Below are 16359 nucleotides of genomic sequence, written 5' to 3' on the forward strand. Positions count from 1 at the left end.
TTCTGCAAAACCATAGATTTCGGAAATAATTGCTTGCTTTATCAGCGTCACAGTTCTGCAAATAATAGTCGTAAGGTGTTCTTAACAATTAGCAGGTCACACATAATTGTTCACTGGCTACGTTCTTCATTAGCTTAAAACGAAACATATAGTAGGGACAAAACTACATGAAGCACGGTGCAGTTGCGTAAGCGGTAGCACTCGATTAGAATCGAAGGAAGACCCTTGCCTGCGCCATACTTCGCTGAAGTTTGCGATGGTCCCACCTCGATTCCAGCAGCTTTCTCTGCTGAGTTGCGCAGAAGTGCGGTGGGACCCTTAGCTATCTCATCAGGTCTTAGATCGTTTTAACCCAATTGTATTTCTCGGTTCTAAACTACCCTCCCTCTAGGTTTAACCCGATGTAAGATCAGTACCTCATTTAATCATGAGTCACGCGTTTCCTAGAAAATGGGAACTTATTCCCATAAATTTGCATTAAAACATAGCATCCTTTCATTGGACGCAGACATTAGCTGAGAACCACTCGTCCGCACACTGTGCTAAATTTATCGAGCAAATGCGGTATACGCAAACACTAGTCACCATACGAATAACGAAGTGCGTGGTTCTCATTTCATCATTATCCATAAACGCATAAATATGCACAAGGATTTGGACTTTCGTGCTCTCGGATCACTATCGTTGGAAGGAAATGCCCGCCGGCTTATGAAAATTGAAATATGAGCAAACAGCATATGCGATATAGAGAGTGAAAGAAGGCCGTAACCGGGGATGCCGCAAGCAGTTATAGGGTCCAATTATTCTTAGCCGTTCAGAGTGGGTAAGAGGGTACAGAGTAAAGAATTAGTACCAAATGAGTGGTTGGAGTGTTACTATCTATGTACTAAGAGTGTTACTATCCATGTACCTATGCCACTATTAAAAGCTATTCTGGAATAGGTAAACAAATAAATAATGCTAGGATGGTGCTGCTGTTCAACACATGATTAGTCCCACATGATATTTCGTGTTTTATTTCACATACTCGTGTGATTTTTTCTTCACTGCGAAAACGATCCTATAATAATAACTTGTTTCCCATCTTTTCGTAGCATAGAACAGCTTTATTTCCTTTTTTGTAGTTTTTCTTTTTCCTCGAGGTCATAGTTAAATTTTACTTCAAACTATTTAAAATTTCCATGCATTTTCAGAGCTGCGGTCAACCGCAACATTCTCAAAATGGAAGTGGAAATTCTAGTAGGCTTCCTTTGAGGAGTATGATGAGGAAACGAAACTAGAGAAGAATGGAAGACGATTTAGCAATTATGCTGATCAAGCAAGATCCTCCTTGTTGCCAAAAAAACATCAGTTCGTCGTATGCTCATTTAAGTTCATGATAAACGAAGACGAAAAGAAAAGTATATCAATAGCCTTCGGTCAATGTTAAAAGGTGAGTAATATCGGAAGTCAGAAGAAAAACGGAAGAAGAAATCTTATCCCCTTCTCACATATTTTACTTCATATATTTCACTTCATTCTTTCAGACAGTGTCTGTGGAGAAAAGTTACAGCTCTAGAGGACTGCTGTTCAGGTAGAACACTTTCTAAGCTGGAACATTCCAAAAAAATATCATGCAAAAGGTTGCATCGTTTTCTGATGGAGCGGGAGACTGTGTGCAAACTGCTGCGAATAGATTGACTTAGATCGAATTCCATCTTCTGTTAGTTCTGGATGCTCCACGTTTTAGTGTCGATTCAAAATTATGAGAAAACAGACACATTCAACAACAAAAAACAAACCAAAATGCTCATCATAAGGGAATGAATTCTATTTCTGAAAAGCGGGAGAACAGAACACGATGAAGATAATGTTTGTCTTGAGAACAAAATAAATTAGAAAAGTAGTGCGAAAGTCCATTTTCCAAGTCTTCTGATATTATCCCAAGACCATATTTTTGCAGTGACGCTAGGAGGCGAGTCCAAATATCCTCCCATCCATACATGAATGGGCCTAAGGGAACTGTCCTAATGGAGCACCTCAGATCAAAAGCACTCTTTTATGAGAGTCATTTTGTGGAACAAAATGGGTTTCTTAAAGCTATGAGCTACGCTGGTGCAGCGTGTAATTTGAGAAGTTATAGCGCAAAAGTGGTCTACCCAAGGGAAATTTTGAAAACGATGGAATAAGAAAATGGTTGTGGAACTTCATGGGAGAAATGCGCAGCCTTATGGCTCCTCGTTATCGTTTTTCGTTTGTTTGCCTCACTAGTCAATGAGGTTCGAAGAACTGCAGAGATTACAGACGTACATGCATAAGTAAGATCGCGAGAAAGTCATTTGGGCGAAACACCACCGTCGCATGGTTGGAATCGCTGCGTGTGTTAGATCAGTCTCTGCTACTCGCCTGTGTATTCTGCTAACCTTTTGCGATAGCAATTTCTCGACAGTATCTCTAGATGGTTGATTTCTAGAAGTTTTAGCGGAAAAGGAAAGCGAAGATATAGGTTTTTTCTTCACGAAAAGTGGAAAAAAGAAAAGAAGAAAAAGTGTGTAAAAATCAAATCAAAGCAGTATTTTGAGAACTTTCTAAATCATGTGATTCCAAGCCGAAACAAATCACTAGCCAGCATGGACATGCTGCTGCGAAGGAATTCCCACGGAGTTACAAAAAAATCTTTCAACTCATCCACCGTAACCTAATAACAAAGAAAACTTCACTAACAGTTCTTTAATCACTCTGATTCACAATGGGAGAGGAAAAGAGTAACAAAAAATCCAAAAAATACCCGGAAGTCTACTGAATGTTTAAGTGATGAGCTTCTGCTAGAAACTCAAGTCTCAGTTATGCATACTTAAGTCCTGTCTCCACATGAATCATCCAGAAAAACATGGATGCGTCCAATACAATTCCTCCTCTTTAAGCCACGTCAACACAAATATTACTACAAAAGATATGTTTGTAAGAAATTTTGATTGCTATACTAGATATTGTGTTTACAAAATTAAACGGCATTACAAATGCTCGAAAGCAGCAACGAATTTGACGATGTTGGGATCTCCCCACCAAAGGTAATGGTGTAGATCAGAACTATAAGCGCATTTACGCTCAATTCTCCTTCTAGTTGTGATTGAAAATGGCGTGGAAAACGGTGTTGTTAATAGAAATTTCCTAAGAGGGATGAAATCACGTGTCACGTACGCGAACTCAGACGACATGTCTGACAGCGAGCGGGAGAGACAGTGCTGGCGCTTCAATGATTGTCCGCTCTCTCGCAGACGGCGCGTATGCGTGTGCTCGCGTACGAGATACGTTCCTAGGTGCTTCGTGGGGGAATTCGCCTGAAAAAGACGTTTCTTACTCCGCTTCTCAGAAGAGTTAGGAAGAATATAGCGCGGTCCTGCCCGGTACACGTGATCTATACGCCTACGGCCGCTCGCAGAGTTCACAGCCGCGCACCCTTGCGGATCTGAACTCTGCAGGCAGCCTTATTGAACGCACGGTTGTGAACGGTCAATAACCATCAAGCGCAGTCCCGTGCGCGGCTGTGAGCACTGCGGGCAGGCCAACCCTATCATTTCGTTGAGAGGTCTCGACAAAAGTCAGTTTCTTCATATGCCGCTTTTAAGAACGGAAATACAAAATAAGTAAGAAGGACACAATGACTGTTTGTAGTAATTAGCCGAAATATTGCTTTTAGTGTATGTTACATCGTATCATTATGTGGTTTGCGAGATGTTTCATGCACAGTTTTTTCCTGAATTAAGTCATAGTGAGCTTTAGCTCACATTTCAACACTCACATCACTGTATCATGACCCATCAGCCATAGTATTCGCTCTACGGAACAAATTCAATCTCAAAAACAATATCGAACAAGTCAGGACATCGGATCGATAAGAGCGAGCTCAACATCAGTACATCCTTCGTCGAACAAAAGAATCGAAATTACGAAGAAAGAAGTTAAAGAAGTCAGATACAGAAGTCGAAATTACAAAGTCAAGTGAGATCAAATTGAGCTATTAAAGTTACCAATCTGTATATTGCTGGAAGCGTATCCTATAAAAAACCTGCAATATTTTTTTCCTGGTTCACTAACACTAGAAAAGTCAAGAAAACGACATAGTAAGATAACAAGCATGAAGTTCCTCCCGATGAAGACGAAGGAAGAGTCTTAGGAAGGTCCTTAATACCTTTATACCAAAAGAAACATCTACGAAGGAGTCTTGTAACCTTAGCGAAATAGAAAAACCTACTAAACAGCATTTTTCAATCAGCATGTATTACATATTGATCTAGAATCACAAAACAACCGATATATCATTACTTGTTAAGACTGATACACATGTCGTGTTACACGTGCAAGTTAATGTATTTTCCGAGAAATCATTTTCAGAAGGAAAAGTTAGTTCTAGACCGAAAAATACTCAACAATAACAACAAAAACCGCTACTGGAGTCAAGGTCAAGCTAGTTAAAATTCCTGAAAATTTTCGTTCGCTCATTTTCTACAGCCTTCTCATTTCACAAAGTTTTAATCTCGCTAAGCATAAGCACCATGAGACTCGACATGAGGCTCGAATTCCACCTCATGATTATTGATGGGTTTTTACGAATGAAGTGTTTTATGAGGACGAAGATCTAGTGTGGGATTTGGTTCTGTGTGATCCTGAAGAAAAGACGTAAGAGTAAGCAAATATAACAAAAAGGAACGAATGGGCAAAAGTCATCATGCAGCTGTATTCAGAATATTCAATATTTATTTATTTAGTATATATGTAGGTAAAATTATTGAAATTGAAATCACTTGTTTTTCTCGCAGTTCTTATGAACAACTGTTTTTCTCGGAGTTCTTATGAACAACATGTTATGTACTTAGGGAAACTAACGATTTTATACATCAGCTTCCTTTTGTTTACGCTAAAAACAGGAAAATCCACGCCAGGAGCAATGAAATCTGCGAAAGTAGTCAACGATTGCAACGTAATAATGAAGTAATGGAATCGCCAGAGGGTGTTTTCCTGTGTCACCGCTCTGATGACGTGTTTACCCATCTTCAATAAATTGCTTGCAACAAAACAGCTATCCTTTTATTATCCTTAGGTTATCTTTAGGATTTAATAACATTGAGAACATAGAGAATATAAGAGGCAGTAAAAAATGCGCGTTTAAGAAAGCATCATTTACAGGAGTATAAATGATGATTTGGCTTTCGTGAAAAAATGGAAGTATTTAGGCTCTGTTAGAAAAATCAGCAGCACTGTCCTTTTAGGTACTAGTAAAACGTGGAAATGCTCTTTGAAGCGCTTTAGAGGAGTTAAACATAGTTTCTGTGCATGAAAAATCGTGCATTTATTCTCAACGAAAATAGCGACGGAAAAGAAACCATAACATTTTCCGCCCCATTGTTGAGTTGTACTTCTTGCATCGGGTTGAAAATCGGGTAAGATAGGGGTAGTACATGAAACCTATTTTGTTCAAGGTCTCTACCTCATATTTTTCAATGAAAAAGTACGTTGTGCAAAAGTACGTCAACGACTTTATCTTGGACAGATCCGAATCTACTATTAAGTTGCAACCCCAGAAATGTCGAGAGTAGAAGAAACAGGACACGCAGGTAGTCGACAAATATCCATCACTCGGAAATGAACTGATTCAATTAAATATATAAACTAATGTTCCGTCGGCATGACATGGTGATAAACCCTCCTTTAATTTAAAAAAAAAGAAAGCTTGTAACCGACGTGCAGCTAAGGAGACTAGCTCCGAACTCCCCGTATTTTAGAAATGTGAACCAAAAACGTTTCCCAAACCATGTTTCAAAATCATCTTATTTGGTGTGAATTGAAGGTGTTCAAATAGAGAGGAGTGGTAAAAATAGATGATAGCATCCGTCATCGAACCACTTTTTTACTCGTTTTCTCTCTTCTCAGTTTCGTTGAAAAGAAGTAATGTGAAATATGAAGACTTCGCTAAGCCTCTTACTATCTAGCTCATATTTCCCTTTATCTCTACTAAAAATCCTACATGTCGCTGCTCAAAGGGCAGGTGTAGTGTAGCGGTTAGAGGCTCCGCTTCCTGCACGATCAATCGGAGGTTCGAATACGCTCTAGTGCTCACCAAGCCTTTCATCCCTCCGGGGTCGATAAATTGGTACCAGACTCGTCTGGGAGGATAAAAACACTGGCTTGACACATCAGTTAGCCACCGCAAGTTATTGTATAGGCCAGTTACATGTTCGTAAACCTCAAATGGTTCTGAATCGAAGTGAACGTGGGGGCGCATCCCAAGCGGATTGATTAACGCCAGAAGCTTTTTATGCTTTATCTCGGCTGAAAGTAATACATTATATACTAGGAATAATAGCTTATTGAACATTGCTACAAATTCCCGAGTTTTGCATTTTGTATTTTGTATTTTGGGCTATTATCTGACAGACAAAGAAAATTCCTTTTCAGTTGCAAACAAAGAAATGGCAATGTTAATTTTCTCCAAACTTCTGTGACCAAGATTCCCCAAAGATCCGATAACGTTGCACCAGTACTCTGCCAATCCCTAATTCGAAAAGGTAAACAAGGAGGGCGATACAATCCCGATTCATACGGTCGATCTGTTGCGATGAAAATCTCTGCCTGCTGGGAAGCCATGACAAAATCACATGCCAGAACAATTATGGTTCATCACATAAAGGACATCTCACATGCTATGTCTATACGCTATTTTCTCTCCAAACACTGGTACATTCTTTGTCAACACGACTGAGATGTCGCCACATTGCACATTCTACAATACTCAGAGCATTCTCACGCAAATATTGCTCGAGAAGTTAAACCCTGACCAACTTACACCACGAGTGCGCGTGTCGACACCAAATGGTTCAAATGTTGTGATCCCTACGTGCTACGGATGCCCTTTTCCGTATCACATCTGTTTCCTCTTCGTTTTTTTTTTTAATACATCTCATTAATTCCGCACAGACTGTAGCTGTGACCGTAATCCTTTCATTCAGGGCGAAATCGATCAGCAAAAGATCGTAAGGTTTTTGAAGTCGATCAGTACCCTCAAGGACTCCATTCTATCGGAGCTTATCACCCCATAGCCTTTCAAAATGCTCACAAAACCCCATTATGCGATCAGCACCTTTGAGCCCCTCCCACTTATAACACAGGATCGCAGTGAACCTTCCGGGCACAGGTCTGAGTGGTATTAGCCATTAGGTTCTATTGTCGTAATAAATTAGTCACTGCATAGAACCAGTTCCTATGGTGTAGTCATAACTGTATGAATATACGAAGCGTCACACATCGTTGGTAATGGCGTTCTAACGCAGTGCTAGGCCAGAAGTTGCTCGGAACGATTAAAGCACCCTTTGCGCTGTACTTTTTACGAGATGAAGTGAGACGTTTGGTGTATTATTCAGTTGCGACAGTTCGTCAACTACAAACAGTTCCACAGCTACCAAGCTTCAAATTCAGAAAAGTCAGTACTGTCCTCTCATCATGATGATATAAACTGCTGCACATTTGCGCAGTATCATAAATTTTCCTGTCATACATGAACTAGACCCATCACTGTTAAATATCTATATAAGAAAATAATAAACTAGCCAAACTTGCAAGGAATCACTGGGTGGTCGCCCCACATGCTCTACAACCAACATGTTAAAAACAGAAACAATTCCCAACAGCGGTTACCCAAAAGGTCAAGAGCGAATTTATGTTCTAGATATGTTGCTGTACATGCTATACAACAAATCCACTGTCACACTTTTATAAGCACTCCCCATCGATATCCCAGATTACAGATATCTGAGGTATTTGACGAGAATATATTAATAACTCAATAGGATAGAGATAACACCAAAAGCAAGTCACAACACCTAATCGCAATTAATTTCCAAGCATAAATGATCAACGAAATAATATTGTATCAAATATAACTACATTTCTAATCTAACCAATCAACAAGGCAAGCTAATAGAATCGCAGATTCGGTGTTTCGGCAAGTCAACAACACACCACCATAAGGGCAAGAATGCTAGTTCTAATATTGAATAAATAAAGTAACAATATACAACAAGCAACAAAATTGAATTTGGGAATAAATGCCTTAGCTAATAGCGTATTCGTTCGTATAATATTGCTTAACACAACAATCAGAAGCACGCAATCAATAAGTGAGTAAGAACGCAGTTGTAATTATTATCCATACCAGCTAGGATAAGGAGAATAATAAATATCATCCTGCTACTATTTATACGTATGCTAGGAGAATTAAATAGAAAGGAAGAAATGAAAACGTTGAATTGAAAAAAGTGAAAAAAAACTAGAAAAACTACTCATTTAGCTTTGACAGTAGCGGCGAACCCTGTGGTCAGTTGAAACGCCTAAAAAAAAAACTTTTTTTTTTTACAGAATGAAAGGTTGGATGGGAGAAACAGTCAAGCTCTAACAACAGCTTAAAAACCGCCTAAAAATCATAAGTGTGATAAGGAGGAGCCGGATCCTTCTCAGCTGAAGGGGGTCTAGTTAATGAGATGCAGCTCAAGTGATAAGGATCCCTTCGAAAACCGTCCCAAAAGTGAAGGGTGTCCTTTCGCGAACCATCCAAAACGTGGAGGAGACCCGTATAAGACCGTCCAAAAGTGAAAGGGGTTCCGACTATCGCATCTATGCTAAAAATTCGACTTTCTTCGAATGATTACCACAAATTAGTGCTAAAGTATTTGAAAGTTATAAGCACATAAGTTAATATTGAGTTTGAAACAACCCATAAGAGCTAGACTATTATTCTCGTATTTGCACGTTTCGCGCTGAAAGTTGATTATCTGAAAGCAATTGAGCTGCCTTTATCAAAAATGAAGCATTAGAAAAACAATTTCTAAGCTAGAAGATACACTAACTGCTCAACACTTTATCGTTATAAGTTGTGAGAAAAACCAAACTTTTGAAGAGTTTTAAGTATATTAAAAACCCTTCGTTTACGGTACAGTTGATAGATGTGTTAAACCCAACCCATCAAAAAATTCACCAAACTACGGCCTTTGTAAACTGAAACAGCATGTACTTTTCTCAGCGGAAAAAAGGACTACAAGGTACCGTCGAAAATAGACAGAACTATAAAGCAGAGTATGAATAATTTCATAGTTTGCGCGAAGCTTCTGCCGTATGCATTCTAATAATTAGTCACACCATCCTATTACTTATTTCATTTTGAAAAACACTTACTTTTACGATGGCATTATACACATTGCTGGTTTCGTATCGTCCAACGCCATAAAAATGGAATTCTTCAGGCTTAGCATATTTACGTTTTATGCGGGAGCGCAGTGACATTGCGGGATTGGTCGCAAAATCGTACATCATTAGAATCCAGCTGTCATGCGATTTCAAGCTGTCGTAGTACTCTGGTGCAATGTGACGAATCTTGAAAGGTATATAGAAGAATCAAAGTTATGAAAACTCCACCAATCATAAGGTTGATGAAAAGTGCATAAACAGCTGTATATAGAGCAAAACGCACTACATCGCTACTTAGAGTTGGAGTTATTTTTAGAGGATGCAACAATATACAATGTCTAAAAAGATCTAAGTGAGATCCTTGTTATTAGGACAACGTTCAATTCTCAATGAATGGAACAGATACATTCAAAATAGTTTGAGACTTTCAAAAACTGAATAGTTAGTTTCAGAACTAGGAATATGTTTTTGATCAAAGTTTTTCTATATCACAAACAACGATGAATAATCCAATATGAAATTTCCGAGATGCGCAATACACAAAATGTTGCTTTCCAAAATATTTTCTAAACAAACAGTCAGCAGATAGAAAAACAAATGAGTCATTACGAATCATGATAGAAATCACTGTCTAAGACTCAGCTGAAGAAAAAACAACGCTTTTGTATTAGGGTATTGTCATCGGTATGAAGTTGACGTCATGACATTAAAGGCATCACTCCACGAATCTGAGGTGGTACGGATTTTAGGTGGAGTATTCGTATTCGGGATGGGAGACTATGGAGAGGGGGATGATTCCGTCTATTTCTTCCTAATTGCCACAAAAAAACGGCCCGGAAGATACAGCTTCAGGCGTTCTGGCGCACTATTTTCTACAAGGAGCTTGATTGGAGCGCGCCAGCCTTGTGCGGCGCCGCATCTTTCAGGCCGTTTTTTTACGACAATTAGGAAGAAATGGATGGAATCACCCCCTCTCCATAGTATCCCATTTCGTATACGAATACTCCACCTGAAATCTGCACCACCTCAGATTCGTGAAGTGATGCCGTTAATGCAATGTTTCAACGTAAAATGCAAAGCAACACCATGGCAAGAGATTACACCCACCTTTGGCAAGTTTGCACCAGAAACAAATGGAAAATCGTGGTGTTCGACGTGATAGCCGACGTTGAACGTTACGAGATTGATTGGCCCATAGTAACTTAATGAAACATTGCATTAGATATTTCCATAGTAATTTAGAAATTGGAAAAATTGGAAAATTCAGCACCAGTTAGAATCATATGTTCTCTACCTGTAAGTTTCTTGTCCGGGCTTGAATACATAATGCTCCGAAACAAAATGTCCAGAGAGAGGATGCAAACCTAAGCCGATGACAAAGCCGACGAACAAGTAGACAAATGATTTAACGCCGAAATATGAGTAAATAATGTAATCGAAGCTCAATTGCAACACGATATTGACCAGTTCTAGATCCGTTAACGACTAAATAAAGCATATTGAAAGCATGATTGCACATAACAAAATAAGTATAATTACATATTTTTAAAGAAAAAAAGCAGGGGTCTAATCCTCAGAATAACCTTTGGATAGATAACCAGTGGGCGAATCCCATAAAATACCGGTTGTAGCACCATCCAAATCACTTTTCCCAATGTCGTACAAAACGTTCGTGCCTCCCATTCTGTTGGTACATCTGTATCTATTTTATCCTCTCCTAAAAAATTACTCAAAACAATCTTGGAGGTTTAAGGACGTAAACTCACGTTGACGCTAAATCTGCCTACAATAATCGTCTTATAGTTCCTAACAAAATTTTTTTTTAGTTATTATTAGAGCTCCCTAAGCAGAAACACTTGCATGATTAGGTGTTGCTAAGAAACACCCAGCCCCACCGACGAATACCATTCACTTACCAAGATTTCTATGATGTTCAATGTGATATTTTTTGAAGGAGACTGACATTGGTACACACATTGGTAAATTAGCAATGAAGCCAAACAAACGATTCTAAAAGAGTCGAAATCATTTAATGAACCGCTAGTACCTAAATGTGAGAAAACATACAGCAAACGGTCGAGCAGTCCCGTATGCTTGGTTATGGCTGATTTCGTGCACTGCCAGTGTGAGAGCATGGTTGAATGTACCAGAGACAAAGTATGCTTGCAACAGAATCAAAATCCAATCAGCATCTTAATTGGAACTTTTGGACATAAACGAACGTATCTTTAAGCATGAAAAGTTCAAAAACTTAATGGATTTTTAATATGGCTAATTATAAAAAGGAAACTGCGTTTTCCATTTTTGACAGTGCTTAAATTATTTCTTTTTGGTGCCGTTGTTTTAAATGTCTCACTATCAGCAAAGTAAACATATGAAACAACCAGATTCTATTATTACTACTTGTTATTAATACTTTATTACTTGTTTGAACCATTTTGGATAATTTCATTGAAAAGTGAGATTAAACTTAACGGTACCTCCAAACACAATATTACACTGCTTCAAAGAAAGAAGTATAATTAGCAGAAAGAGTTTTGGACCAATAATATTAATATACAGGATTTTAAAAAAGCGTAAAAAAAAGTGACTTAGTTATCGCACAATCATGCAATTGACACGTGAGAGTAATATAAGCAAATTTGGACGAATGTTATTATTCTGATAGTTTTTACAAGCGCAAAAGTTAGATCTTCCTTGAATCTTGGCGTAATCACTGAGGGTATTTGATTGATATTGTCAAGCATTATCGGCTACTGAGGTAGGTACAACGATTTGGGCTCTTTTGGTTTTTGTTCCTGGGTATAATATCTTAGGGGATGATGACTTGTTCTAGATGAGGCATTTGAGAGGATGTATTACAAATGTTCTTACTTTCCAGGCTCTGACAAAGGCGACAACACCAGAACGTTAGCCTAAATAAAAGAGTAAAATCTTGGCTGTTGCTTGACAATATCAATCAGATGTTTTCACTTGTCAAAAAAATTGACGGGTTTCGAAACTGAGCAAAAGAGGCAATGAGGTACTTGAAAGGGCAAGAGCCAAAGAACGCCTCTTGCCCCTCTTCTGCTCGGATAACTGAGAAAAAAATCTTCCGATAATGACTTGCAGGAATGTTTGCCAGCAACCAGAAGCAGAAACAGTGCAACTCCCTTCCTTCCCCCCTCCCACCCCCAATCACCCAATGCAAGTGATGAAGTGATTACAAAACTCCTAAACTGATAAGCCTGGCAGGTTCCTCTGCTTTCTAGTTTTTTCCGGAAAGGGTGTTCTTTTCTCCGGAAGTACTGTAAAGTTCTATGAAGAAAAATAAATGTTGAAAACGCTATGATAATGACGTCACACCTGAAAAAGAAAAAACGTGTACGTAGGAATTCCCCCCTCCCCTCCCACTACGTCCTGGTGCAGTTATCACTGTTTGTATTGTGTGAACTTGTCCGCGCTCGGCAAATAAAAGATAGTGAATTTCAGTGGCAAAAGCAACTAGTACTAAAACAGTCTTTATTTTTCAGCTTTGTAACGTCCACGTGGCTTCAACTGAACATTCAAAACTACGTCTTTTATAAAGATTGGTCCTTTTGTCAAAAAAAGAAACTGACCAGAAAAGGAATCACTGAATTTCCTAATTAAGAATATCTCCAGTCCCATGAGTTTTAATGTGTTACCTGTTGCAGTAGCTCTGATTACGATAACTGCAAGAGAAACCCATTAATTAATAAGATAAGAGATAACGTTAGCCGTGAAACTTGAGCGTTCACACATCGAGTTTTATTGCAATAGTTGGAAGAAATATTGTTTGTACAAAGCGAAAAAATTGCACTATGATCAATAATAGATGTAGCGAATAAGAAGAGAAGCGGAAGATCAATGGCACCAATCTTACCTCTTAGCAACCAAGCATAGATGATTTGTGCGAGCACCATAAACACAACGACAATTTTGAAAGAAGAGTCCTGTCCGAATAAGTTTTTGATTTGGGGATATTTTCGAAGCATCTCTTTCCGTCTTAAATATACATACAATAATAGAGAATTAGTTGCTGATAGGGCTACAAACTGTGCAGCACGTGCAAATTGTTTGTCTAGCACATATAACTTGTACTGCGGTCACTGGATAACCACGCATAAATAAACCACACGAAGTGTTACTGTTCTCTGATCGAATACTCGATGTTAAACAGCTTTGCAACAAAAGATGCGCGTGAGGAGTCGCTTTAACACATGTTGGATAAATAGACCGCAGAAGTTTTTTTTGTTCCTTACTCTTGTTAGGACATTTTTTCAAAAGCAAGGATAAGTACTTTGACACCTGCTTGCGTGCGGCTCCTCATCGTATGACCACACGAAGTCCGCCTTTGTCACGGCCTGACCCATCTCCTGGAGAGAAGTGACGATTAGAATATGAAAAGCAAAGGCAATCAGTGCACCTGATGCGCACCATGCTTAAATTACTAAAATGTTAACTCATTCATAGCATCAAAAAGTGTGTCATGATGAAAAAAGAAGCTATGAGCGGAGTAACTGTAATCAAATGCCTGTAATTGTAAAGCTTATAACTTCTAATATATTGGTGCTAAGCACATGTGATTTCAGTACAAATGAGCAACGTAAGTATAAAAGATAAGAGACAGGGACAAGCAACAACAAATCAACAACGGCTTAAAATCAAGTGTTTTAAAGATTATGAAGAACTATGATTCTTAACACCACTGTGCTGGTTGACTGTTAAATTGCTAACAAAAGTACATTCAGTTAAACGTAATTTAAAGGCATCACCCCACGAATCTGAGGTGGTACGGATTTCAAGTGGAGTACTCGTATACGGGATGGGAGACTATGGAGAGGGGGGTGATTCCGTCCATTTCTTCCTAATTGCCGTAAAAAAGGCCCGGAAGATACGGCTTCAAGCGTTTTGGCGCACTATTTTCTACAGGGAGTTCCACTGGAGCGCGCCAACCTTGTGCGGCGCCGTATCTTCAGGGCCATTTTTTACGGCAATTAGGAAGAAATGGACGGAACCACCCCCCTCTCCATAGTCTCCCATCCCGTATACGAATACTCCACCTGAAATCTGCACCACCTCAGATTCGTGGGGTGATGCCTTTAAGAATCAACTAGTCCCACTGCACGTCAGTCCCACTGTATGTGTGGTATACATGGTAATATGGTGGTATGTCGAATAGATGTTGACGCAAAGATTCTGAACATTCTGCTCGAATGCCCGTTTTTTTAAAATTGTTTCTGTCCATCTATACTATTATTCTGTGTTATATATTCTATAATACTGGGAGAAATAGAAATTTTGACAGCAACACTCTCAAGAAGTAAAAGTTAAAGAGATTTCTAAGTTTTACAGAGCGATTCCTGCAAGAATTATTTTCGAGCAAGCAGCTCCAAACCAACGATATAACAGTTTTTGAAGTAAAAAATTGTGCTATCTCCTGAGGAGAGGACGTCCTTTGAAAAATCTAGAACTGGGAGGAGCTAGCATGAGATGTGAGCGGATTTTCCGCTGACATTGATAGGTCATCACTTGGAAAAAAGCGTCATGAATACCACCCATCCACCCTAAAATGCAAAAAAGAAACCATTCGCTCTGAGAAAGAGTTATCAAGAACACTAACTGAAAAGAGGTTAAGCAGACGTTAGGTTACGACACGTGCCATATATTCTTTGCAGTCAACGACGTTTATTCTAACACGCGAAGAACGCGCTTCGAATGTTTTCATTTGCTAAAAAAAACGGACAGCAGATAAATGAATATCACGCATTCATTAACTACTTTTTAGTGAGCAAAGCAGACATGTAGAAGAGCTCATGAGAAATAAGCCCTTTTGGAATATTTTAGAAGACATTTTTGGCATGATCGTAGATCGTATGATTGAAATTAGTAAAACAGAAGTAAATGGAAGTGGACTAGCCTCTTCAACAACCACACTACTTTTCAATGACCACGAAATAAGGGTGTGAAAGAGATACTCGTAAAATAAAATGTAGTACTCCGGAAGTCTTCAGGCAACAGGTTAGGTGGGTCCATCCGTAACTACACAACTAGATTAAGACTATGAATTTTGGCGGAATTCAAGCTTTCGGTTGAGGGAGCGCATTATCGCGAGACGGAATGGAAATATAAGAATTCATCGCCGTCTGTCTAGATGATCAGTTATGAAATAAAACCACCGAGAATTGTATTAAATGAAGAAGAACCAGGGGACTGACAGGAAGGAAGAAGATAGCACTATCATATCGGAGCAAGTTTTCGGTGGCAGCGTCAGTCAGTGCTTGTGCGAAAAGGGTAGCGCGATACGAAGGACGAGAAGTGAAGTGCTTCGAGAGGTACAACTTTATGGACAATAACAACAACAACAAAACAAACAAACAACTGGTAGTGTCACTGCTGAGGGCTACACAAGTCAAACAACGTTTAGATACGTAATTTCGCAACGTGTTTTACGTGTTTGTTCACAGAACTTCCTCAACGTGGACGTCTCTGATTTACGCTAGCGTTTCTTGAAGTTTTATGCAAATCCCACTATCCGTAATCACCATGGTGGAATTCCTGATGAGTGTTCAAGAAGAAAAAAGAACGGACGCGCCTGTCATTGCTTTCACGCCCACCTCTTCTGATACCACTATGGAATTACAGACATGACAAAGGGGCTCCACTGCGTACACCATTCTACATCGTCATCGGTTAGTCATTTGTTCATCAACACTCACACTGGATTTCTCAAATATTGAAAATGTTCAGCGCAGAAGTTATTTTTGTCGACTTTTTATTTTTGCCAAAAAAGGTAATACGCTTTAGCCCACTACGTCTCATTTCTTTTGAAATGATGTCTTGAAATTCTCCATGAAATCCACTTCCCTTTAAAATTGAACACTCATGAAACTCTCAGCGCAATTGGACAGCTCATCGCAATGTTTTTTTCAGATAGGCTAAAACTCAACCAAATCAGTACAAGCATCACTATAGTTGTGTCAAAACGACATAAAGCACAGAGAGTTGCGTAGGCGGCTGCGCTCGAAGCGGCGCGGTAGAGCATAGCAGTTGGGGTCATGTAGGCTACCGCCTCTGCAGTTCGCCATGGTCCCACCTCGATTCCAACTGCTATCTGCACAGCACTGCTTCCAGCGCAGCCGC

At 39.2% G+C, this 16359-nt stretch overlaps 1 protein-coding gene across 2 annotated transcripts; it reads right to left on the minus strand.

Moving 5' to 3' along the window:
• Positions 1 to 8315: 8315 nt before the first annotated feature.
• On the minus strand, positions 8316 to 15893 carry RB195_002058 (uncharacterized protein; the record flags this gene model as incomplete). 2 transcript variants are annotated; one of them, XM_064199129.1, is made up of 11 exons in its annotated part: positions 8316 to 8363; positions 9205 to 9402; positions 10324 to 10417; positions 10511 to 10701; positions 10800 to 10933; positions 11133 to 11226; positions 11284 to 11408; positions 12816 to 12908; positions 13100 to 13221; positions 13525 to 13592; positions 15834 to 15893. In XM_064199129.1, 11 exons carry the CDS (start codon positions 15891 to 15893, stop codon positions 8316 to 8318), a joined length of 1227 nt encoding a protein of 408 aa, XP_064055010.1. The 2 variants fall into 2 exon arrangements, with proteins under 2 accessions (XP_064055010.1, XP_013305237.1); XM_013449783.2 differs by lacking the exons at positions 12816 to 12908; positions 15834 to 15893 and adding an exon at positions 13654 to 13656.
• Between the last annotated feature and the right edge of the window lie 466 nt (positions 15894 to 16359).

The sequence above is a fragment of the Necator americanus genome, chromosome IV (assembly GCF_031761385.1).
Source record: "Necator americanus strain Aroian chromosome IV, whole genome shotgun sequence".
NCBI lineage: Eukaryota > Metazoa > Nematoda > Chromadorea > Rhabditida > Ancylostomatidae > Necator > Necator americanus.